General features: G+C 55.4%; 1 protein-coding gene and 1 long non-coding RNA gene across 10 annotated transcripts; one reads left to right on the top strand and one right to left on the bottom strand.

Annotated features, from left to right (window-relative positions):
- Positions 1-1,984: 1,984 nt before the first annotated feature.
- Mllt6 (MLLT6, PHD finger containing) lies at positions 1,985-24,936 on the top strand. 5 transcript variants are annotated; one of them, XM_087572197.1, is made up of 22 exons: positions 1,985-2,819; positions 2,923-2,993; positions 3,714-3,851; positions 5,085-5,164; positions 5,616-5,670; positions 5,869-5,978; positions 7,027-7,130; positions 7,310-7,403; positions 9,181-9,387; positions 9,971-10,069; positions 12,102-12,234; positions 13,090-13,701; positions 14,264-14,445; positions 14,604-14,712; positions 15,680-15,746; positions 15,920-16,062; positions 16,422-16,619; positions 16,708-16,796; positions 17,837-18,186; positions 18,507-18,597; positions 19,753-20,109; positions 21,126-24,929. In XM_087572197.1, exons 3-22 carry the CDS (start codon positions 3,743-3,745, stop codon positions 21,165-21,167), a joined length of 3,231 nt encoding a protein of 1,076 aa, XP_087428323.1. In that variant the 5' UTR covers positions 1,985-2,819; positions 2,923-2,993; positions 3,714-3,742; the 3' UTR covers positions 21,168-24,929.
- Positions 6,149-10,713, bottom strand: LOC120095289 (uncharacterized). Of its 5 annotated transcripts, none has more exons than XR_015632058.1 (5): positions 10,668-10,713; positions 8,385-8,757; positions 7,687-8,067; positions 7,448-7,539; positions 6,149-6,367 (listed from the first exon to the last, which is right to left on the bottom strand). It is a non-coding gene; the product is annotated as an uncharacterized LOC120095289 (long non-coding RNA). The 5 variants fall into 5 exon arrangements; XR_015632059.1 differs by having other exon boundaries at positions 7,687-8,009; positions 10,668-10,696; XR_015632061.1 differs by lacking the exon at positions 10,668-10,713 and having other exon boundaries at positions 7,878-8,067; positions 8,385-9,076.
- Positions 24,937-25,059: the final 123 nt, after the last annotated feature.

Consider the following 25,059-nt stretch of genomic DNA (forward strand, 5'->3'; position numbering starts at 1 on the left):
GTCATAGCCAGTAAATAAATGGCAGGGCTGGGAATGGCACCTGAGTCAACTGGAACGCCCGCTTTCCCTCCACCCCAGGCCGGACTACCCCATCACCAGAAGCCTCACACTCACTGGCTGGGTTACCCCCTGCAAAAGCACTTAACCTCTCCATGCGCCCCCAAAAGCATTTAACCTCTCCATGCGGCCCCCCCCCTCCCCCCCAAGGTCAGCAGCTTTGCTTTGTGGGATGAAAACAGTTCGCAGAGGAGGCTTTAAGGAAACGCAAACCCGCCCGCGGGCACCCGCGCAGTCCGTTCTTCCAGCCCAGGTCTGTCTACCAGCCTAGAGGAGAGGTCGCACCCTGGGGCTGCTGGCACCGACGAAAGCAAACGTAGGGTAAAAAGCGAAACCGGCCACACTCTTCAGCCTCCCACGCACCGTTCCGGGAACCCGTGAGCCAGACTTCGCGGAAGCGCGTCCCGCGGCAGGCGCCTGGGCCCGGGACCTCCCCGACCGCAGCCCGCAGCCTGGGCCGGGAGGTGCGGGGGCCGGCGCGGTCGGGCCCGAGCAGCAGCACGGCGCGCGCTTCCGCCCCGCTCGGCTCCGGCGGCGGCCAAGGCGGCCCCACAATCCCCTTCTGGCTCCGGGGACGGGCGGGGCGGGGCGGGGCGGGGCGGGGTGGGGCGGGCCGAGAGGGCGGAAATAATTTTCTGTTTCGCCCTCTCTGCCCTAGTCCCTTTGCGGCGGGACGTGCTAGGCTGGCGGAGATGTGGGAGCGGGACGCGCCGCCTGCACTAGCGCATCGTCGGCGGCTTAAGAGAGGAGCAGCAGGGATTGAGCGCCTACTGTGTGTGTTAGGTCTTTACGAAGGTGTTCTAGGTCCACCGCAGGCTAACTCCCCACTTACGTAGGGACCTACGGAGCCCAAGAGTTTAAAGCTGTACGGCCAGAATATGCTTGACGCCACAAATCAGTGATAAGTCATGCTACGGAGAGCACTATAAACTTGAACCACTTGTTGGTCGAGACCTGCTCCTGCTTGTTTTCTGTGGATATGCACCTAGTGGATGCTCAAGAAAAGATTGGAAGCTGGCAAATGATTGTGACAGCTCAGCCTCCGATACCCCATGTGAATCCAGCCTGGCCTCCAGAGGGTTCCCCGGTATTAGAGGGGGGAGCCCTTGCAATAGAATGCCTGGAGGCAGGCAGGCAGCTCAGCTCCTCACAGGCTGGAGACACCATAGCAGAGGCTTAGTAGAAAGCAAGACTTTAAATCTTGGCTCTGTAGCTTTCAAGCTATGTGTGCCTTTGTGCAAGTCATCTAACCCATGGCAATCTCAATCACTCCATCCGTAAAATGGAGGACGTTTCCACCCACTTTAAATGGTCATGGGGAGAATTAAACCAAATAGCATTCCTAGGTAACTAAACACGCATCCACCGTCTGCCTCAAAAGCTTTGGGTACATGTTGGACACGGGCTTGACTCAAGACAGGCTTTCTATTCCCAAGTCATCAATTCTTGGCAACAGGGGCCAAGGAATTGTGACCCTCGCCCATCGAAACCCAAAACTGACCACTTTGACAATAAGGGTTTCAGATGGAAATACTCCCAACATTTTGAAACTGGCGCAGAGTGAGTTAGGACAGACATTTCTGCGGCTTTCTTGTAGTTTTACTCTTGGTGGTAGAAGTAATTCTTTAGAAACTCCAAGTAAGGTGTCTCTTCTGAGTATTAACTTCTCATATGAGCAAACTTAACAATCTGAGTAGAATGCGTCATAGTCGAGATCCCGGCCTTCGACCTGTCCTGATTCAGAAGTCAAAGACAGCCTATCGCCAAGTCCACTTTTCTAGACACAGCCTTCAACTCAGCTTCACAGACCTCCCCAAACTCCCGCCTCGCCAGGATTAAGGGAGTAAATCCCTGACGCCACCGACCAGGTCAAGGACAAGTTCTCCCCCGCCTTGCTCCCCCCTCCTCCTGGGCGGGGACTCATCTCCCCCCTTCCGGGATGAAAGGTACTAAAGAAACCCGGAGGCTCTGGCCCCTTGATGTTCCGGTTGAACAGGTGCTAGTGAAAAGGAGGCGGGCCCGGCGGAAGAGTCGGCCAGGGGGGCAGTGCGCTGAAGGGGGGGGGGGAACGGCCCCCTCCACCCTCAATTCCCCTAGCCCGCCTTCTCCTCTCCGATCCCTCTGCCCCTCCCCCCCAGGAAGCGTTCCCGGCCTAGAGGTCTTTGATGTGTGGATGAAGCCCCCAGGGCTGCCTTCTCCCCTCTGCCACCCAACCTCCCGCTGAAGGGGTATTTGACCTTTGGTCCCTGTGGGGCACCGTCTTTCTCCTTGTGAAGCAAAAAGGGGAATCAGATCTCGACTTCGGGCTTATACCAGTCCTGGGTCGCTCTCCATCAAACCCCAGACCCAATTTCGGGGACTTTAATCCTTCGTTCTGCGTTTTTGTGTGCTATTGTGTTTCTGTGCATGCCCAGAAGTCAGGCGTGATTTCTGTTTGCAAGCGCCTCCAAGGCAGCGATCTCTTAAAACTCGAGTTAAAGCGCGAGGCACGCCTTGAGGCTAGAGGTGGAGTTGCGTCCTTGAGAGATCAGAGATCTTGGATGAAGGTGGGGTACTTCACTCTGTGTAACCCTAAGGTGTCTTGAGACCTTGACAGTCAAGATTTCAAAGGCAAGCTCCCGGAGGGCAGGAATACCTCTACTCTGGCGATCAGCCCACACTAGCATTCAACAAATATTTGTGCGGGGCGTGGTGGTGCACGCCTTTACTCTAGCACTTCGGTGGCAGAGGCCGAATTAGGAGTTCAAGGTCATCACTACTTGGTGAGTTCGAGGCCAAGCAGAGCTACTGGCGATCCTGTCTCAAACTAACAAAAAGATCTGTATAGTAAGTAAAAGTTTACACGTGGCGTTGTCTACCCTCCAGAGTGGCCTCCAGGGACAGCACCCATGAGCTGCCATCTAAAGACATCTTTCCCCTTCCAAGAACAAACACGGGTAAATGGTTTACATCGCTCCAGTTCTTTTTAGACCCCCCCTTTTTTTTTAAGTCTCCCATAGATTTCCCTAGGGTTGAAGAACATCCAGAGAAGGGGGGGGTGGGAGATCGAAGACCCAAAGTGTGACACCGAGAGCCGGCGGAGGGGAGGACTCGGGAACTACCCTAGAGTCATAAAAGGGAAAAGAAAAGACGGGAAAAGCTGCACTGAGCGCACGAGCGAAAAGCTCCCTACCAAGCCAGGCTTTGTTCCCTGAACCTAAGACTTTACCCGGCGGCGGGCGGGCCGGGAGCGAGCGAGCGAGCGGAGGCGCGCGGCCATGGCTGCCGCGGCCGGGCAGGGGGGCCGGGGGGGCGGCGCGTGAGCGGGCGGCGCGGGGCGGGCGGGCGCCCGCGATGTGCCACTCGGCGCCTCCCCCGCCGGGCCCTGGTTGCACCGCGGCCGGGCGGCCCTGGTAGCCGACGAGCGGCGCGGAAGGGGAGCGCAGCGCGCGAGTCTCATTGTTGGGGGGGGGGCCCGTCGGGGCATGAGGGCGAGAGCACGGCGGGGGGGGCGGCCAGACAGAGCGAGCGAGGAGGAGGAGGAGGACGCCGAGGAGGAGGAAGGAGGAGGCAAAGAAAAGAAGCGGCGACGGCGGCGGAGGAGGGGGCGAGGAGGCGCGCGGCCCCCGCTCCCTCCCTCCCCCCCTGACCCCCGACCCCCACCGGCCGGCCCCCAGCCCCAGCCCCGGAGGGAGCTCATGGGAGTATGAAGGAGATGGTAGGAGGCTGCTGCGTATGTTCGGACGAGAGGGGCTGGGCCGAAAACCCGCTGGTCTACTGCGATGGGCACGCGTGCAGCGTGGCCGTCCACCAAGGTAAGGGGGGGTACGGCCGGAGGGGGGCTGTGGGACCCCGGGGCGGCGCGCGCACAGGGTGCCCTCGGCCGCGCCCTCCGGAGCCCTCCTGGGGCGCGTGCCCCTCCCCCACCCACCTGAAGCGAAAGGCGGCGTGGGCTTCACCCCCCCAGCCTGGTCCTCCAGGACCGGGTCAGGCATTGTTTTCTTGCCTATTGTTCAGTCCCGCGCCCCCCACCCCAAGTTGAAGGAGTTTTGGGGAGAGTCCAGGGAGCAAGGAGTGAACTCCCTGAGCCCCGCACCGCCGGTGTCAGGGCTGTCCCGGGAATGTTTACCTGCGAGGTATCCCCCCCGCCCCTCCCGCCCCGTTTATTTTGGTTCCCGCTCCGGGAGGAAGAGGTCAAGGGGGGGTCATCCCCCTTCGCTTCCGGATACTGGGAGGAGCGGAATTGGGAAGGGAGGAGAAGGGTCCCACGGGAGTAGGGACTCCTGAAATCCTCCGGGGAAGAGCTGAGGCTGGGAGAGCGGTTGTACAGGGGGCCGGAATGGAGGAGAGGGAGGTTTGGAGTTTCCCCCTGCCGCACATGGTTCGGGAGTTAACTCCTTAAGGAATCTTGCCGAGGGCGCAGGCTGGCATCTTCTCCGCCTGTCTGGCACAGGCAACTACCACCCCCCCCCCCTTCCTGAGACAACCCTTAATGCTGTGGCTGCGGGCCTTTCCCGCCACTCTCCTCTGGGTACCTGCACCGCACCTGCCCTCAGTTTTGACTTTTGACTTGTATCAGTGACAGGCAGAAGATGAGGTCCTTGAACCCCCGACTTCCTTGCCTCATCCCTTACTGGCCCTTTAAGAAGCACCCCCCCACCCCCATAACAACAAAACGTGTTACAATCAAGACTATTTCTTGTTCTGGTGCCTAGGAGACTGGTCAGGGCAGAGGCCGGGAAACAGGTCCAGATAAAAGGGGGTTAGGTGGGGTGAGAATGGAGGATCTTTGTAAGTTTAAGGTCAAGGACTCTGTCAGACTTTTTGCCCCTGTTTGAAAAGCTTGGTTGTGTGATTGAAGGCTGGCTCTATGCTGTTGGACATTTCTCGTGGTCCTGTTTCGTAGAGTGATCCCGGGTCTGGGGAGCAGCCCCACCTACTGGACTGGTTTTAGTCCGCCGGGTCTCTGCCCCGCCTCCGGTTACCCTGGGAAAAAAAAACCAGTGGCTGACAGCTTTGCTCAGTGACTCTCCTTCCCCTACCCTTAGCTTGCTATGGCATCGTCCAGGTGCCAACAGGACCCTGGTTCTGCAGGAAATGTGAATCTCAGGAGCGCGCAGCCAGGGTGGTGAGTTCAGCCTCTGCGCTCTCCTTTTCCTCCCCCCCCCCCCACACCTGAGCATCTCCCGCAGGTTGATAGGGTTCCCTGAGGCGGGGGGGGGGGGGGGGGGGGCAGGACTAAGCGTTGTCACTCAGGATTTCCTGTTTCCTGCTGCCTATCACCTGCCCCATCTCTCCCTGGGCTCAGCACTCATCTCTTCCCCACCTCACCTCCGGCTTGGGGGCTTTGATTTTGGGGTGGGGAGTTATGTGTGTGCTGTTTTATAACTTTTTATTATGAAAGGTTTTCAAGGCTATGGAAGTTGAGGGGCCACAGTAGTGACCATCAGTAGTCATGAGCTCATGGCCAAGCCACTTGGCTCTGCTTCCTCAGCCCCTACCCAGATCCTTTTGGGTGAGTTCAGGGAGGGTCCAGCTCAGCAGATTCCCCCAACCCCCTGTGCTCCTTGCATTGGCAGAGGTGTGAGCTGTGCCCACACAAAGATGGGGCATTGAAGAGGACTGACAATGGAGGTGAGGGGAACCCTGAACACCTGAGGTCAGCCAGCGCCCCCTCCCCCAGCAGGCGTGGGGTGGAGACTGGCTTTCCCTGCTCTGGTTGGTACAGGAAGGTTGTGGACGCAGGGGACAGTCTACGGCTTGGTGTTGGGAGGAGTGGGGTCTTGTGCTTGCCGTCCTGCTGAGGCCGGTCCCCACACCGCCCCGCCCCAGGCTGGGCCCATGTGGTGTGCGCCCTGTACATCCCGGAGGTGCAGTTCGCCAACGTGCTCACCATGGAGCCCATTGTTCTGCAGTACGTGCCTCACGATCGCTTCAACAAGGTTAGCGGCCCTCACTCCTCCTGGGGTACCATCATTTCGCTCTCTAGTACTCTTGGGGAACTCAGGAGGTGGGTGGACGCTTACCACTGAACTACCTTGTGTGCATAGACAGCCGTATGCCTTGTGTACTGTAACTCTGTAAGCTCCCTCAAAGTCGCACAGCCAGGGGGTGCTCATAGATCGCATTTTATTAAGTTTCTAATATATGACAGGCACGGTACAGCCCAGTACTTGTTGTTAATCAAGACAGAAGCGTCAACAGGCTTTGAGATAAAGGACTCCCAATGAGGCATGGTTGGGTGTTAGGTGGTTATGGAAGGAGACGTTTAGGTTGAGACCTGGGGCATGAGACAGAATCAACTTGGAGCGTGGCTGGCTCGTCCCAGTTTCTGTGAAAAAGACACACAGCACATGCACATTGCAGCAAGTGGGGCAGCGGGCACACTGGGGCTTTGAAAACCCCACCAAGGATTGCGCTGTCTAAGGCAGTGGCTGATTACCTGGAGATGTGGAAATTAAATTGAATACTCGGGCTGGAGAGGGAGATGGCTTGGTGGTTAAGAGCACTTGCTGCTCTTGGGGAGAATCCAGGTTCAGTACCTGGCACCCGCGTGACAGCTCGAAACCATGTTTACTTCCAATACCAGGGAATCAACCTGGTACCCCCTTCTGGCCTCTAAGGGCACCAGACACACAGTGTTGTATGTGTAGGTAGGTAGTAGGTAGGTAGGTAGGTAGATAGATAGATAGATACATACATACATACATACATACATACATACATACATACATACATACATACGGCCAAACACACAAGTAAGATTAGCTTAGAATTCATTTCCTCAGGCCCATCAGTTGCATTTCAAGTGCTTGATGGTCCCACAACTAGTGGTTGCTGGCTTAGACTGTTCAGGTTAGCAAACCCTTCTGTTCCTGCAGAAAATCCTATCGGATATAACTGATGGGTGGTGGGGGACAGGCCAAAGGATCCCTCAGCAGGAAAGGTGGGGTTCCCTGGAGGAGGGGTCAATTGTGCTGTGCCCCGCAGACCTGTTACATCTGTGAGGAACAGGGCCGGGAAAGCAAGGCCGCGTCAGGAGCCTGCATGACCTGTAACCGTCATGGATGCCGACAAGCTTTCCATGTCACCTGGTGAGTGAGATCCCTGGGCCCAACTGCTCTGGGGTCTGAGGAGGCAGCTGAGTGGGAGCATCCTAACCACTGTCTCCTGAGAGACGGTAGCAGTGCCATGCTCAGATCTTGGGTCTAGGAGGAAGGAGGCGGGGGCTGCTGTGCTTTGTGCTACACCCTTCTGACCTCCCTCTCCTCAGTGCCCAGATGGCAGGCCTGCTGTGTGAGGAGGAAGTGCTGGAGGTGGACAACGTCAAGTACTGCGGCTACTGCAAATACCACTTCAGCAAGATGGTGAGTCCCGCCTGCCAGTGGGGCATGTGGGCTCTGGGTCTTACCTGTGCCTGCTTGCTGCTGGGAGAGGTGGAAAGACCATCCCTCAGTCCCCACCATCCGGGAGCTCTTTCTGTGACAGGGAATGAGCTGCAGCCTGCGGGGTGCAGCAGATTAGAACTGAACCAAGCAATCCAGGCTACGAGATTACTCCCCTCCCACCCACCCGCTATGTCTGTCAGTCTAGGTATCTTTAAGCTTCAGAGAGCAAGAAAGACAAGACAAGCAAGGTAGTAGCTCTTACTGGGACAGTTTCGTCGCCACATTCATGACTTGTGTGGTTCTCCCTCAGTCGCAAGCATGCTGCGTGGGTCCCATTTCACAGATAGGTAAATTAAGGTTCTCCAAGGTTAGACAGCTTGTTTCATAACAGGCTGAGTAGGATTCAGGGCAAACAGTTTGATCAGAAAGCCCTTCAGGAAGGTGAAAAGGCACCTGTGTTGGTGGCAGCAAGGGAGGCTGCTTGGGACCAGGCATGGAATGAGTTTGAGGTGGGGGATGGGAGCTTCATTCAGTCCAAGGGTCTCATGGCTGAGCAGACTCGGAGATTCCTGGTACTGGGCTGATCTGCAGAGGCGGGGTGCAGGCAGGACCTCTGTACTCGGGGCCACAGCTTGGAGAGCTCCTAAGCCCGAGTAACATGATCAGATTTGTGTTAGAGGCAGATTACCCTGGCAAGCAACCATGGAGCTGGGTCGAGAGACAGCTGTGAGGATGGGGGTGGGTGACAGAGGGACAAGCTGATGCTGGAGTCACTGTAGGTGGACCTGGCTGAGGGGTGTGAGAGGTCAAAGAGGTGGAAGGGGAATGGAGCTAGGGTCCAGGTTGTACTTGTCACGGGGTAGGGAGAGGTAGACCCCAGAGCATCTTGGTTTGTGCTTGTTGCCCTGATGTAATGGCGTAGTCCCCTTTTCACAGTGTCCTGGCTTGCTCATAAATTACCTGGTTGCCAAGCCTCGTAGTGACTTAGGACAGTTGTTCCCTTTGCACTTGCAGGTGGCACCAAGTGGAGACAGTCAGATGGGTGGGAGTCCCCAGGCAGGCGGATGGAGGGTGCCGGGTGAGGCTGTCTCTATGGCTGTCCAGATGTGAGAGAGACCAGGGAGAGAAGATCTAGAGCTTGATAAGGTCGGAGCAGAGCCCTGAGGAGGCCCGAGGTTAATCCTAGGCTTTGGCAGTTGGGAGGTAGTCGGTGACCTTAGGGGGCAGCTGTGATCCTGAGATGAGAGCGAATTGTCCCAGGAGTTCAGTTTAATGCTCATTGCCAGCAGCCCCCAGTCCAGGGCGGCAGGTCTTTGGCTGCGCTGCCACTATACTAAGGAAAGCAGGGGTGAGGGAGGAAGATGGGATGGTGAGAGAGAATGGTGTTTGTGGGGAGCAGGGCCTCCCCGCGTGTCCTTCACAGACCCTATTTCTAAGGGAAGGAGGTTGGAATGAAGTGGGCTGTAGTCTAGCCCACTAGGAAAGCACTGTGGAGGTCCAGCTCCACCCCCAACCCCACTGCACTGCGTTGGGGCTGAGGTTGGCCCGTGCCTCTTCTGAGCCTCCGTGGTTGAGTCTGCATTAGTTAAGACAACTGGGGCAGCTCTAGGACATCTAGGCTGAGCAGAGCAATCATGGTAGACACGCGTGACCTGCAACATCAGGGGAGCTGCTTCTAGGACCCTGCGACCTTCAGGAGCCCTCCCTAAGCTCCTGAAAGACAGGATTGGCAACTCCTCTCCGTCTCTTCCCCCAGAAGACATCCCGGCACTCCAGCGGGGGAGGAGGGGGAGCAGGAGGAGGCGGCAGCGGAGGCAGCGGCAGCGGCACCAGCGGTGGTGGAGGTGGCACAGGGGGAGGCGGCAGCAGCAATAGCTTCCTTAGCGGCAGGAGAAGCCGGTCAGCCTCACCGTCCACCCAGCAAGAGAAGCACCCTACCCACCATGAGAAGGGCCAGAAGAAGGTGAAGGCGCTCTCTCACACACACTTCTTGTCAGAGACTACCACCAGGTGCCTTGGCCATCTGAGGCCACTGAGGTTGAAGAGGGAGCTTGGGAAGCACAGCTTAACCTGCCTGGCTTCTGTGTCGGTGTATTCTCCAGTTTTCTTTATGACACTACAGTGTCCCCAACCTCCAGTTTGTCCCTACATGTTTACACACATCTACAGTCTGTCTCCTTGTGCCCCATACCACGGAGTGCCCACTTGTGTTCAGTGTGTGTTCCAGGAGGGACACTCTTGTGAGGGAGTGCCTGCGTGTGTGTGTGTGTGTGTGTGTGTGTGTGTGTGTGTGGTGCTCTGTCACTGGCACGATAATGGGACAGGCTATTTTTAGCAGGAGGGAGGATGGGGGAGGGGCTCCTGGCTCTCAGAGGATCTTGTCTGAGCCACTCCTGTCCAGCTGGAGTTTTCCATCCCTCTATAGCCAGAGAGGACACACTGAGCCCCACTCCTAAGAGGGGTTTGGTTTTTCACACCCACATGTCATGGTTGACCTCCTTTGAACAACCCCCGCATCAATATCTGGTCACGTTTCCCTCCCCCAGAGTCGAAAGGACAAAGAACGCCTTAAACAGAAGCACAAGAAGCGGCCTGAGTCTCCCCCCAGCATCCTCGCCCCGCCTGTGGTTCCCACTGCTGATAAGGTACCACTGTTTATACTCAGGATGCAGGGTGCGCTGCTCTGGGGGTGAGGGAGCCTGAGGTGTGAAGGTAACGTTATGTGAGCACACGCCTGCTAGGGCATCTTCTCACTGCGCATGGTTGCATGGTTAGTGCAATCTCTGCTGCCACCGCCCAGGTGAGCTTACAGAGGGTCCACTCTGCCCAGCAAGCCTGGAGTACCTTTCTGCTTGCTAGCTACCATATGGGCACCTTTGTCTGGGCAGAGGATCAGCTTTGGGGTCTTCTAAGAGCAAATGTGTGGCCCCTCAGGCTTCTGAGGGACCCGCCCTGCAGGATTGGTGAAGAACTTTTACCAAACTCCCTACTACCAGGTGAAAATCTAGATCCTATTTCAAGCCAGGTGGGAGTGGAGGTGGACCAGGCTTCTGGCCACACCCTGGAACCCCTGCTCACACCATCTTTCTCTGCAGGCCGGGCTCTAGTAATGGGTAGGCATCTGAATGAACCACAGGCAGGCCCTATCCTAGGCCAGCGAGTGATAACCAAGCCTGAGCAGATTAGCATGAGTCCCCTGGGGGCTGGGGAAGCACTCCCTGCTGTCCCGTTACTGACAGTCACCTCCGCTCCCTCACGTGGTTGGCAGGGCATTGGGCATCTTAGCTGGAGGCTCAGGTATCAGGTTTCCAGGGTGATGTTGCTGTGGCAACTGCCCCAGTAACTCCCCCTCCCGCTTTGCTTCCCGGAGCTCACCTGGGAAGCTGGCCCGACCTTTCCCTGAGCCTGAAGACAGGTAGAAAGACTTGGAATGTCCCCTACTAACTGGGTAACCCTTGAACACAAGCTTCGTCTATCCCCCCAAACACCCATCCCAACATTTAAGCTCCCCTTCCCCCAGCTCCTCTCTCCCATGGCTCTGAACCACATCTGGCTCCCTTCAGAACTCCAGCTGCTGAAAAGAACAAAGGAAGACAGAGACAGGGCTCCACCCAGGGAGGGGCAGCAGTAATGGGGTGGCTCAGACTTCCCCCTCGTTTGTTCCTTGAGCACAATTTGAATACCTGGTATCCTCCCAGTTTCTTGGCCGGACCGTCTTCAGAACCAAGGTTAGGGACACATGGGGGAGGCCTTAGTTTATTCCTCAAAATACCCCAGTGTGGTAGGTGGCTGAGCACTTCCACTTAAGTGAAGCAGAGGCACAGATAAGCTATATAATTTGTCTAAAAGCACAACGTAACACTAAATGAAGTTCTGAACCAGTGTAGTCTGGCCTGAAAGGCTGTGTTCTTACCTAGGACACAAAACTGTCTTTGCTAGGCCTAGTAGCAGCCACCACCATCAGACTCCTTGTGTACTGAACCCCAGCCTTGCCCCTGGCATGGACCTGATTCCCAGGAACGAAGTAGGCTCTTAGGATGATGCAGCTGAGGCTTCTGGGCTCACAGCTGTGCTCCTCCCGTCTTTGCCAACATCCCGCTCTCCCACCTCAGACACGGGACAATATCCTCACTCCAGGGCAGCATGGCGACTGCAGGCACGGTTCCTAGTGGCCTGAGAGTAAAATAAATTGGGTCATTCACCTAGGTGTGTGTGTAGGGGAGGCTTCCTAGATGGACGCTGGCTGCGCAAAGACAGGCTTCCCTGTGGAGGGTTCGTATGTAGGCCCAGGAATCCAGCAAGAGCTTGCAGTGGGCAGAGATGGGTTAGAGGTTAGAGCCGGGTGGCTTGTGAGTGGACCACTGAAGGTTCAAGGCCAGCACCACCCTTTAGGCCAGAGCATCAGTACTGATGCTTTGGACAAGTAATAGGCCAGTGCAGATGGCGGACTGCTCACTCTGTTGGGTCATGGGGGAAGTTACAGGCTTTGGGTTTAGGGCATTCTTTAGAATTCCATAGCTACCTCCCCATTTCCGTGGTCTGTGGCTTCCCATGGGTTCCTTGCCTCCAAGTCCTGTGGGAAGGACTCCCAGCTCAGTTGTGAGACTTCACTCACTCCTGAGTGAGGCTGAGCTGGGCCGCGCAGTTGACGATGAGCCTCTCTTGTTTCTGTCTTAGGTCTCAGCTACGACTTCCTCCCACCATGAGGCCAGCACTCAGGAGACCTCTGAGAGCAGCAGGGACTCAAAGGGGAGAAAGTCTTCCAGCCATAGCCTGAGTCATAAGGGCAAGAAACTGGGCAGTGGGAAAGGTGTGAGCAGTTTTACCTCCGCCTCCTCCTCCTCCTCCTCTTCCTCCTCTTCTTCCTCCTCTGGGGGCCCCTTTCAGCCTGCAGGTGAGTATGGGTGTCCTAGAGGAGGCCGAGAGCAGGAGCCCCTGACCTGTGCTGCTGTGGCAAGGGGCTGTGCCTGGTGTTTTCCGAACATCACTCCTTTGTTCTTACAAACTGATGTGGGGTGATACAGCAGGGAACACCCCCAAGCTGGATTCTCCAGTCTCTTAAAGATTTTATTTATCTTATGTGGGTGTTTTGTGTGCACACCAGACCCTGTTCTAGATTGGTTGTATTGGAACCCATTACAGATGGTTTCGGGCCACCATGCGAGTGCTAGGAATTGATCTTAGGACCTGTGGAAGGGCAGCCAGTGCTGTTTTAACTTTTGCACTGTCTCTCTAACCCCCCACTCCTTTCCCTCTTAAAGCAAAGTTCCCTTTCCTTGCTGGGCCCATCCCTCTAACTGCACAGTAGGGTTCCCTACTTTTGTATCAAAAGGGCCATTTGAAAGCACCAATATTAGAACCAGGTACAGAGGCTGGTAATCCCGGCATTTGGGAGCTGCAGAAGTGTCTGAGTTTGAGGCCAGCCTGTCCTAATGCATGAGAATCAGCCCCCACCCCCCATCAGTGCTAAAGTAACAACAATCTGCTCAGTTTGGTCAAGGCTAGGAGTTGCTTTTCTCCAGTTTTGTTTCCAGCAGAGACTGTCATCCTAGGACAAAGCAGGTAGAGCTGGCTGGGACACCAGGCTGCATTTCCTACCTAGGGTCTCATGCTGGTGGGGAAGGAGGGGGGGTGGTCCAGCAGTAAAACCCTTCCTTTGCTGCAGGTTCATCTCTGCAGAGCTCTCCTGACTTTGCAGCCTTCCCCAAGCTGGAGCAGCCAGAGGACGACAAGTACTCCAAGCCTCCAGCTCCCACTCCGCCAGCCCCTCCGTCGCCCACCATCCCTGAGCCCCCGAAGGCTGACCTCTTCGAACAGAAAGTGGTCTTCTCTGGCTTTGGGCCCATCATGCGCTTCACCACCACCACCTCCAGCTCCAGCCGGGCCCGAGCCCCCTCCCCTGGAGACTATAAGTCTCCCCATGTTTCAGGGTCCGGGACCTCAGCAGGCTCCCATAAACGGATGCCTGCACTGAGTGCCACGCTTGGACCTGCTGAGGAGGCCCCCGAGACGACTCTGAAGGAGAAGAAACACAAAGCCAGCAAGAGGAGCCGACATGGGCCAGGCCGACCCAAGGGTAGCCGAGGCAAGGAGGGCGCTACAGGCCCGACCGCCTCCCTCCCTGCCGCTCAGTTGGCTGGCTTTACTGCCACTGCGGCCTCACCCTTCTCTGGGGGTTCTCTGGTCAGCTCCGGCCTGGGTGGCCTGGCTCCCCGTACCTTTGGGCCTTCAGGAAGCTTGCCCAGTTTGAGCCTGGAGTCCCCCCTGCTGGGGGCAGGTTAGTGTCCCCTGTAGGTAAACAGCATCTCAGTCTGCAACCAGTCCTGCGGGAGGGTAGGGGCATAAACAAGTGTTAGACATAGTTCTGGGCAGACCACCAACAGGCAGAAGGGAGGTGGCTGTTATCTCTCAGATGTTTCCTTAAGTGTCTCCTGCATGAAGAGGGTGGGGTGGACACCAGCAGAACCTACAGGGTTCTGATAGAGGAATCAGAAGAGCTAAGAGCTGGGGCTGGAGAGATGGCTCAGCGGTTAAGAACACTGACTGCTCTTCCAGAGGTCCTGAGTTCAATTCCCAGCAACCACATGGTGGCTCACAACCATCTGTAATGGGATCTGACGCCCTCTTCTGGTGTGTCTGAAGACAGCTACAGTGTACTTATATATAATAAATGAATGAAAAAAAAGAGCTAAGAGCTAACCAGACTGAGGCAGAGTAGTAGAATATGCAGACCCCCGGGCATGTTCTGTTCCCTGAGGAGGGGCTGCCTTGACCCGCTGACTGGAGGGTTCTGGGGTAGAAAGTGACCCTAGTTTTCCTCTGTGCCTTTGTGCCTTTAGGCATCTATACCAGTAATAAGGACCCCATCTCTCATGGTGGAGGGATGCTGCGGGCTGTGTGCAGCACCCCACTCTCTTCCAGCCTGTTGGGGCCCACAGGGACCTCAGCCTTGCCCCGCCTCAGCCGGTCCCCGTTCACCAGCACCCTCCCATCCTCCTCTGCTTCCATCTCCACCACTCAGGTGAGAGACCCTGTTCCTGGCTCTTCTCCTGGGCAGGGCGAGGAGAACCCCCGCTGTGTTCCTGTCTTCTCCAGCGGCTCCTTGTTCCCTACCACACAGAATGACCGTGATCAACTGTACCAGCTCCGAGTACAAGCACTGTTTGTTCCTCCCAACAGGTGTTTTCTCTGGCTGGCTCAACCTTCAGCCTCCCTGCATCCCACATCTTTGGAACCCCTATGGGCACTGTTAACCCCCTCCTCACCCAAGCGGAGAGCAGCCACACAGGTATGCTAGCCCCTGCGCCTGTTCCCCTTCTCAAGGTTGCTGCTGTAGAAAGTGAGAGTCTCCTTCCTCTGAATTTACCCCTCATACTGCAGGTCTTGGGGCACTTTCCTGGAAAACCAGTGCAGGGGCAGGCGAGGTGGTGACACTCTGTGTCACAGGAGAGACCTCAGTGCAGTGGTTAGAGAATGACAGCGCTAGTTCAGCCAATGGGGTCCCAGCCCAGTGTAAAACCCGCCCCCCCACCTCTTGCTGTACAGTTGTAGTTGGGGGTCACAGGTCTGGCAGCTGGGCCTTCTGCTCTCCAGGTATTTAGGATAAGGGAGTGGGAGGCAGGTTCTCTTACCATTTCCCTAGAATCTACTCAGCCCCTGAGAGCCTAGCAGACACCGGGCCTGAGAGCCTGCGTGTGGCCTTAACTGCAGGCTGTCAGTTCAGGTAAGCGTTTCAGAGAAAGCAAATCAGTTTTAGGATCCAGTTGGGCAAAACCAATGTGTTCTCTGTAGCCCAGAACCAGGGTTTTGTGGCCAACAGTTTTCTCATCTGCGTTTATGAATGTAAAAAGTCAAAGCTAATTATGGTAATACAATGATTAAGGGCTTGCTGAACCCTCCAGCCAAGCGCTCACTTTTGTGGCCTTATTTTAATCCTCATAAAAATCACCGGAGGTAGGCTGGTTACCAACACAAGGTCACCCAGCCAGCACCCAGGTTCAGTTTATCCAGGTTTATCCTGACCTCAGATTCTGTAGCTGAAAGATCTGGAAGCAGGCAGCGGGAACCCAGTGGAAAGGGAGGGGAAGAGAGCTTTGCTGAGATGGGACGCTGTGCTCAGCTCCTTGCCAACAGGAGCTCCTCCCCGCCTAGGATTGGGGGGTATTGAAGGAGGAGGTCTGTGGGAGCAGCCCCCACTTTCTGGGGTGGGGGGTGGTTCTGAGTCCTCTTTCTCCCTGATCCTTGCTTTCTCCAAGAGCCAGACCTAGAAGACTGCAGCTTCCGGTGTCATGGGACCTCCCCCCAGGAGAGTCTGTCTTCCATGTGAGGGAGGGTGAACCTTGGAGGAGGAAGGGGGTGTGTGTGTGGGGACTGGATTGGTGGAGGCGGGGTCTGGGGATGTGGGGGCGGGGTCTGGGGTGGGGCTGACCTCAGGGTGCTAGGTGAGCCTCTGGAGCTAGGTGAGGGGCTTGACCTCCTTTCTCCTCTGGACCCAGGTCTCCCATCAGTAGCCTCCCTGCGCTCTTTGACCAGACATCAGCGCCCTGTGGGGGTGGCCAGTTAGACTCCACAGCCCCCGGAACAACCAACATGGAGCAGCTGCTGGAGAAGCAGGGTGATGGAGAGGCTGGTGTCAACAGTGAGCAGGGGCCCAGGGGTGGGAGGCCCCGCTCCCCTCCCTCTTCCCCAGGGCCTCAAGCCTCTTCACTGGCCTTGCTGGTTTCGGGCGCCCGGGAGTCATCTTTAACCATGCCTGAGTGGTGCTCTGGGCACTTTGTTTCTCAAGGCCTGGCATAGATCTTAACTGAACCCCAGGTTGCACCTACTCCCTCCCTCCATCCCTGTGGAGCCTCAGGGCCCTCCTGAGATCGCCAGACCCACCTTACTGCTACCAGGGGCAGCCTCTTGGTCACCTCTCCCTCCAGACCCTGTCCCTCACACTGGCCCTGCCTCTTGGATGCCTTATGCACTAACCCCGGGCTCCTCCTCTCTCTGAAGTTGTGGAGATGCTGAAGGCCCTGCATGCACTGCAGAAGGAAAACCAGCGGCTGCAGGAGCAGATCCTTAGCCTGACCGCTAAGAAGGAGCGACTGCAGATCCTTAACGTGCAGCTCTCTGTGCCCTTCCCTGCCCTGCCTGCTGCCCTGCCTGCCGCCAACGGCCCTGTCCCGGGGCCCTATGGACTGCTTCCTCAAGGTGAGGGATCCAGTCCAGGGCAGGGTGAAGAAGTCCTGCCTGGCAGCCCGAACCGGCTCCATTGCAGCTCCTGTTTTCCCTCCGTTAGCTGGCAGCAGTGACTCCCTGAGCATCAGCAAGAGCCCTCCGGGGAAGAACTGCCTTGGCCTGGACAACACCCTGTCCACATCTTCTGAGGTAGGCCCTGTGGGGAGAGGTCCTTTAGGTCTGTCTAGTTACTAACCCGCAACTGTTGGAGGCTGGCCAGTGAGGAGGAAATGGACTGGACAATTGGTTATCTTCTTATTTTAAATAAGCAAATGAGTGAGGACCTTCTCGATACAGGGTGCTGACTGGACAAGCAGTGAAAGAGAGCGGGGTCCTGAAGATAGGCTGAGCCCAGGAGAACCTGGGCTTCCGGGTTGCAAAGGAGAGAGAGAGAGAGAGAGAGAAGAGCTCAGTCAAGGGCTAAAGGAGTGTGAGGCGCGGGTGCTTGTGGGGAAGGAACGTTGAGAAGCGTCATGAAGGGTTTATTACAGGGCCCCATACAAACTAATCCCTGTGTAATTGGTGGCGGCTGGAACGGCGCTCACTATTGTTATGTTGTGGTTATTATTGGCATTGAGCAACACTTGTTTTTTTTTTTTTTTTTTTTTCTCTGCCACTTACTGAGACTTGGGGCAGTCATAACCATAAAAATAACCCTCGTTGCGAGCTTGGGACTCAAACATGAGTTTCTTTACTCTCCACACTGACTTTGTGGAGACGGACATTGCTGTCACCCATGGATGACGAATACATAAACTGAGGCAGAGATGTTGAGCCCGGGCTATTGAGTTGTGGGCCTGGGATTTGAACCTGAGCCTCACTTCATTGAGAGCTCCATTGCTCTTAACTGTAGAGATTGTAAACGCCAATGGCTTTAGTCATAAGTGGGAATAATAGGGTGGCGCAGGTGGGGTCCTTGCCCTGGACCTGGTTCCCTTGAGATGCGGGTGACTTTGCCGTTGTTTGTCATTAAGCCCAAGGAACTGAGGTGCTGGGCCTCCTGGACTGGTCAGTGAAGATCATCTGAATACTGCAGATCCAGCCTTTACTCCTGGGCTTTGCTTTCCCCAGGGCGTCTGTGGGCTTGGGGGGGTTGCTATGGGAGAATGCTGGTGGATTCTGGGCTGGGGGCCAGAAGGGTTACACTGGCCCTCTGCCCTCTGACCTGACCCTTCCCCCTCCCTCCCCAGGACCCACACTCAGGCTGCCCGAGCCGCAGCAGCTCATCGCTCTCCTTCCACAGCACGCCCCCACCGCTGCCCCTGCTCCAGCAGAGCCCTGCCACTCTGCCCTTGGCCCTGCCTGGGGCTCCTGCCCCACTCCCACCCCAGCCACAGAATGGGCTGGGCCGGGCGCCCGGAGCAGCGGGGCTGGGAGCCATGCCCATGGCAGAGGGGCTGTTGGGTGGGCTGGCAGGCAGCGGGAGCCTGCCCCTCAATGGGCTTCTGGGAGGGTTGAATGGGGCTGCTGCTCCCAACCCTGCGGGCTTGAGCCAGGCTGGCGGGGCCCCCACGCTTCAACTGCCAGGTTGTCTTAACAGGTGAGGGAAAGCTCAGCCCTAGGAAAGGGAGTGGGAGGCTGGATGTGGGGGGGTATCCCCCCAAAACCCCTTATTCCCCCAAAGGAAAAACATCCCCTGGCCCCATAGGGTTTTTAGTCCCCGGCAGTCTGTTGACTTAAGGGGCTCCCCTAGAGTGTCCAGATACAGTCCAGGGGACAAGCTCTTATCCATGTCCCTACTGTAAGTCTTCTAGACAGGTTGTCCGTCTGTCTGCCTGGGCCTAAGGGAGTCTGGGAGCTCCTGGGTGTGGGGGGTGCTTGTGTGTCTCTGCACCTCCTCATGTGTCATCCCTGCCTCAGCCTCACAGAGCAGCAGAGACACCTCCTTCAGCAGCAAGAGCAGCAACTACAGCAGCTGCAGCAGCTTCTGGCCTCTCCACAGCTGACCCCAGTGAGTGCCCCCTCAGCCCTCCCACCCCAGCTCTACCCAACTTGCTTACCAATAAGAACGAAGCGTCCCGGGGAGGGTTCCAGGCTGGTGGGATTGAACCCGTGGTGCTTGTGGGCAGTTAAGACGAGAGTCTGTTCTCAGAGCCTCCTGGGCATTGGGCAAGGGCTCTTGTGAGACCCTAGGGCCCTGAGTCACATCCCAGTGAGTCTAGACAGTAGGTCCAGTAATTGAGCTTTGCAGTCCCTGCCTCCCGAGGGAAGGTGTCTGACAGGGGGACTTCTCTCAGCTGACACCTGAGTAGTCACATGTAGCACTCACTCTTCTTCAGAGAGAAGTGGTTTCACCTATTAAAATGAGGGGATAGCTGGGTGGCACAGGGAGCATCAGGTCCTTTTCTGTGTCCCCAACAAAGCACACAGTGCTGTATGCTGTAATCCAAGCATCTTGGCAGCTAAGGCTGGAGGAGGGCTATGAGTTCAAGGCCAGCCTGGGCTACATAATGAATTTCAGTCTACCTAATACTACAGAGTAAGAATCCTACAGCAACCAAGAAAACAAAACAAAACAGAAAACTGCAGGCAGTATTCCCCCACCCCCCCACCCCCCGGAGCTGGGGACCGAACCCAGGGCCTTGCGCTTGCCTATCTACCACTGAGCTAAGTCCCCAACCCTTTGAGGCAGTATCTTACTAGCCCTGCTTGGTCTTGAACTCAGAGAGAGCCTCCTGCCTCTGCCTTTGCCTCTTGAGTGCCACCACACCCACCCTGTAACCTGTTTTCTAAAATCTTTCAGGCCAGTTTTTAGAAGGATAGAGGGGAAGGAGAAGAAAGCACTTGGAGATTGCTGTCCCGGTGTAGCTAGCAGCTTTTCCATTTGGAGTGCACTGTGGGTTGTCTTAGGGACTGAGTGAGGGCCGGGCAGGTTGGAAATGCTCACCGTCTTCGTTTGCCTGGGGGCACAGCTCCCAGGTGTTTACCTCAAGTGTCTGCATTTTATTTATCCAGATGGCCCGAGTTCGAAGGTAGAGACAGAACCTTGACTGTCTCCCTGTCATGGGCCTTACGGTTCTAGTGTGAGCCTGGTCTATCAAGGCAGGCAGCCCTGGGGAAGGACAGCGAGAGCCCACTGCCAATAAACAGGCTGTCCTCCTTGCAGGAGCACCAGACTGTGGTCTACCAGATGATCCAGCAGATTCAGCAGAAACGGGAGCTGCAGCGGCTGCAGATGGCTGGGGGCTCTCAGCTACCCATGGCCAGCCTACTGGCCGGAAGCTCCACCCCACTGCTGTCCGCGGGCACCCCTGGCCTGCTGCCCACAGCATCAGCCCCACCCCTGCTGCCTGCTGGAGCCCTGGTGGCCCCTTCACTGGGCAGCAATACAAGTCTCATGGCTGCAGCGGCTGCGGCCGCAGCAGTGGCAGCGGCAGGCGGACCTCCAGTCCTCACTGCTCAGACCAACCCCTTCCTCAGCCTGCCCGGGGCGGATGCCAGTGGGAATGGCTCCAAAGGAGGGGTGAGTACGGGACCTGGACCTCCTATATATTCCTATGGGACAAGCAGAGGGGGATGGTTATAGCAACGTCATCAAATAGGTCTCCAGTGGGAGGCAGCAACCTCTAGGTCAACCAGGCAGCCTGCTGTAGACAGCAGGACGCTGCCCTCATTGGTGTTACCTGAGAGGAGATAAAGGGCTACTTAGAAAACAGCCCTTCAGCCTAGTGACAGCCTAGTGTGTTAAAAAGGAAAGAAAAGAAAAAAGGGTGTTTGCTGCCAATCCCAGTGACCTCAGTTTCACCCCAGGGACCCATGTAGTGGAGAGAGAACTGGTCCAGAAAACTGTCCTCTGTCATCCATCCACACATGCATGTACACGCACACGCACACACACATATACTGAGGAAGTACATTTTTTTTAAAAGATTTATTCATTTATTATATATAAGTACACTGTAGCTGTTTTCAGACCCACCAGAAGAGGGCATCGGATCTCTTTACAGATGGTTGTGAGCCACCATGTGGTTGCTGGGATTTGAACTCAGGACCTTTGGAAGAGCAGTCGGTGCTCTTAACCAATGAACCATCTCTCCAGCCCGAGGAAGTACATTTTTTGTTTTAAATTCTTTTTTAAAAAAGAGAACAGGGGGTTGGGGATTTAGCTCAGTGGTAGAGCGCTTGCCTAGCAAATGCAAGGCCCTGGGTTCAGTCCCCAGCTCCGAAAATAAAAAAATAAAAAAAAAAAAAATAAAAAAGAGAACAGCCTTTTATGGGAGGAGTAAGTAGGAAGGACGTTTCTGTGCACAACAGTTAGAGAACGATGACCTTCTGCATGGGCTGACAGAAGAAAAGGCCTTGGAGGGCCCACCTGGACCAAGAATCCAGCTTTTGGCACCTCCTCTCTTCACAGACTACGCCCGAGGCAGCAGCATCTTCTGCTCCTACATCAGCCTTTTCCACCCTTGAAAGCTGTTCCTAACAGGGTATTAGGGCAAGATGCTGCCAACACTAAAGCCTTTTCTCCTGTCTTTCCAGACCGCTGACAAAGGAGCCTCAGCCAGCCAGGAAAAAGGCTAACTCGACCCTGCCCCTCCTGACCCCTACATGGCTCGAGGGTCCTTGCCTGGAGTGGGCAGCTGGGTCCAGACTCTGGAGAGCCGGGCCCAGAGCCTGTGTGGATCCCCAGGGAGTTGTGCCTGGAGTTCCAGGTGCTGAGGAGAGAGACGACCGGAGAGGAGCCCTTCCACCAGGCCCACCCCCTCACTGCACTGGCTGCTCAGAGAGGATCAGGGGAGGACAGGTTCCTAGCCTGCCTAGGAGAGCCTCCATCCTCCACAGATGCCTAGGGGCCCCCAAAGAGCAAAGTAGGTCTGGTATAAGACGTGGAGGGATGGTTGGACCTACCACATAAACGAATCAGCACTTGAATGGGGAAAGTGAAGGGTGGGCCCCTGGGCCCATCCCTGTGTGGAAATTCCTTATGGAAAAAGGGCTGGTCCCACCTGACCTCCAGTTTCTTCCCAGCAGAAGGGATGTATCCCTTTGACTGTTTCTTATCATCCCTCCCAGCTGAGGGTCTCAAGCTGAGCTTGGAAAAGCCTACAGATGTGGTGGGGCTGAGGAAGGGCAGGAGAGCACCTCTTGGGGCCCCATGATGGGGCCAGGCGGGGAAGTCCTTTGCTGTCCTGCCCCTTTTTGCACTATTGGCTTAAGGAGTGCCGAGGGTGGGGAGAGGGAGCTGCCTGACTCCACAGATCGTGAGTGTGTGTGAGTGTGTGAGTGTGTGAGAGAGATGGTCAGTCTGTTTAACCTGTCTGTCAATTCTTCCTCTGGACCTGGGGCAGCCAAGGGCAAGAGTGGGAGCAACGGCCAGTACTGGAGCAGGAGCTCCTAGCTCTTGTACCCTCTACCCCCTCACTAACTCTGGTCCTTTTCCAGGGCATGAGTGGTTAACTTATAAAAAAAAAAAAGAAAAAAGAAAAAAAAACAAACAAAAAAATAAAACAGACCAGTACTCCAGTATTGGAGAATTCCTAGGGGCTGGGGCTCTGAATCAGGGTAATGTCCTACCTTCCCTCCTCTGGACCCCACTCCATCTCAGGGCCCCCTCAGGGCCTCCTCCCCCACTGTTAGTTTGATCGGTCCTGGCACTAGAGCATAGGGGAGGGGTAAAGTGCCACTTCTGTTTTTTTTTTTTTTTCTGCAAAAGTCTCCCTCTCCAAAGTAGCTAGCCTGCCTCTTGAATCCTTTCACCAGCTAGTAGAGCCACTTAAGCTAATAGCTGTCCCCTTCACCCACCAGCTATTCTCCAGGGTGTAGTAATAGGCAGCAGAGACTTTCTGCCCAGGGCAGTAATGAAAAAAAACGTTGAGTGGGACACGGAGCACTGCTACGGAAGCCTGTGTCCCTTTTGGTTGCACTGGCTGGGACTGAGGGTCAGTTCCAGTTCCCTTTGCTCATGTCTGTGTGTCTCTCTGCATGTGTGCATTTTGGTGTGTTTATGTTTGCATTTTGTTGTTGGGGTTTTCCAGGTTTTTTTGTTTTTGTTTTTTTTTTTTTGTTTGTTTTGTTTTGTTTTCTGGTTGTTTTTTTTTTTTAAATAAAGAGAAGATGTGTATATTTTTGGCAAGAACAGAAACGTAGTGCAGATATATTTTTGCCTGTGCTGCTCAACTGTTTGTTTTTTTCCCCCCCTAATCTGGGAAATAATAGTCCTGTTGATAAGACTGTAAGATGTTAGGACAGGCCGGGACCCTTCAGAGGCAAACTCTTTGGCACTTGGAAGGGTTTTGGGGGACAGTTGAGATGACCTCAGAAATACTCACTTTTCTAACTGCTTAATATTAGAGAGACATCTTCATTTTTTCAGCTCTTGTAGGCTCCTTGTCTACAAGCCAGCGATGCTTCGAGTCCTGAGAGGACTTTTTATCCAGGCCCACGCACACCCTTTCCCCAGTCAGAACCAAGTACCGAGTGTCGTGTTTGCTAAGGCTGTTGCCTGTGAAGCTGGAGCTCTCAGTGCTCTGGAGGTCTGGTCTCCATTCTCCCTGAGCTCTTTCCTACTCCGGGCCGGGCTGCCCTAACAGGTAGTCAGGTGAGGCTTGCTGAGAGCTCTGGACTATATGGTTTGGTGCCCCTCTGTGTAGCTGACCTAGAACTGTCTCTGTAGACCAGGCTGCCCTCAAACTCAGATCTGCCTGCCTCTGCCTCCCGGGTGCTGGGATAGAGGTGGGCCGGCGGTGCTACTCCACACTCTGAGACTTGAGGAAAGTTGTGGCACCGGGTGCTGCATCACAGGGAGAATTGTGAGGGTCCTTGAAAGGGAGCGGGATACTGTAACATGGCTCTGACAACCTCACTTTTTTTTTAAATTTATTTTTTATTTTTTTTGACAAGGTCTACTCTTACATAGCTTTGGTCACCCTGGAACTTGCTATGTACACCAGGCTGGCCTCTGCCTCCTGAGTGCTGGGATTAAAGGCGTGTGCCACTATGTCTGGCTTTGATCCATTTTTTGATAAAGAGCTTGGTAGGAGGAGGGAAAGGATACAGATTCGGGGCCGTCTCTGTCTGGGAGGGGGAGGATGTGGTTTGCAGAGGGGAAGTGGAGTCGAGAATGCATGAGTGGATCTTAATGTCTCCACCCTCAGTGAGAAGACATGAGTGAGTGAGTGACGCGTGCTGAGCCTGTGCCCACCGGGGTGGGAGCGTCATGGCAGGTGGATGGCACAAGGGATCTGGCTGTATTTAGGGGCCGTTGGAGCTGGCTTTACAGGTGACTGCTCTAAGACAGGACCTCGGTGACAGCAATGAGGAGCCTTCATACCTGGCCTTGTGGTTATAACTGCCCCACTGTCAAGCTTTTCAGCTGCGGCTGGTTGGCTGGTTGTGTGTGTGTGTGTGTGTGTATGTGATGGGTGTGTTGTGTGAGTGTAGTAGGGTTGAGTAGGGTTGTGCCTGTGGCGGGAAGGTATCTATGTAGCACTGACTGTCTTAGCTCTGAGCTGACGAATCCTCCACAGACAATGACACTTTTAAGGGTTGCCTTTAAGAGAAGAAATAAATTGTATCTCCCATCCCCTCTCCCTCATCCCAGCTTGTGGGTTTCCCCCTCAGGCTCCTGGGTCTACTGCTGGCCCTGGATAGTCTGATCATGAGGCTGGTGACCCCTTCCCTTCCCTATGTTGAGACCCAGGGAGTGCTCACCCTAGACTCCTAGGAAGGGCCTAGACAAATGAGGGGAGCCCAGAGAGAGGCTAATACTTCTATTTCCTTTTCCCACCCTGGAAATGCTGACAGGTTTTCAAAGACACAGGCTCATCTTGCTAGTCTCCATCAAACCTAAGAATGCAGTGGGCCAACAGGCAGGGTTCCTAGGGAGAGGTGCCCAATAGGATGGAGGAAGGTGGGACCAGGGAGCCCCTCTGTTCCTTCCAGCCACTTCCTCCTGGATTAGAGGTGTGTCTAGTTCCCAGCAGACCACCTTGTCTTGACCTACTGAAGAATTGGGGACTGCGGGCTGTCCTCTCTCCTGTGTTCGCTTTCTGGGACTGAAGGACTCTGGCTCCCTTTCTTCCATCCCAGCCTGTTTCCATGTAGCAGTCCCTTCCTGGGGGAGCAAGGAAGGGAAGCCGCAGATTGCAAACCCAGGGCTCATGTTTCATTCTTTCTGAAACCTTTATATCCTCAGCCCTAGAGGCAGTGTTCCCCTGCGACCTCCAAGCCTGGAATTGTGCATAGCCTGGGTCTTGTATCTTTGTATAACGGATGTTATTTGTACGAAGGGCAGTTCGTAAACAGCACTTGTTCTTTTAATAAAAGAATGTTTTACTAAAAAAAGGAAATCTGAAGAGACCTTGCTTTGTCTGGCTTCACTGTAGGGAGGGAGGGAGATGGGTTGCCAACTTTGGATGCCTGTCGGGGGAGAGCAGGACGTGGTTAGTGACCCTTTTCGCCAAGTACTCGTAAG

This window comes from Rattus norvegicus, chromosome 10 (genome assembly GCF_021556685.1).
Source record: "Rattus norvegicus strain SHRSP/BbbUtx chromosome 10, alternate assembly SHRSP_T2T, whole genome shotgun sequence".
Classification (NCBI taxonomy): Eukaryota; Metazoa; Chordata; class Mammalia; order Rodentia; family Muridae; genus Rattus; species Rattus norvegicus.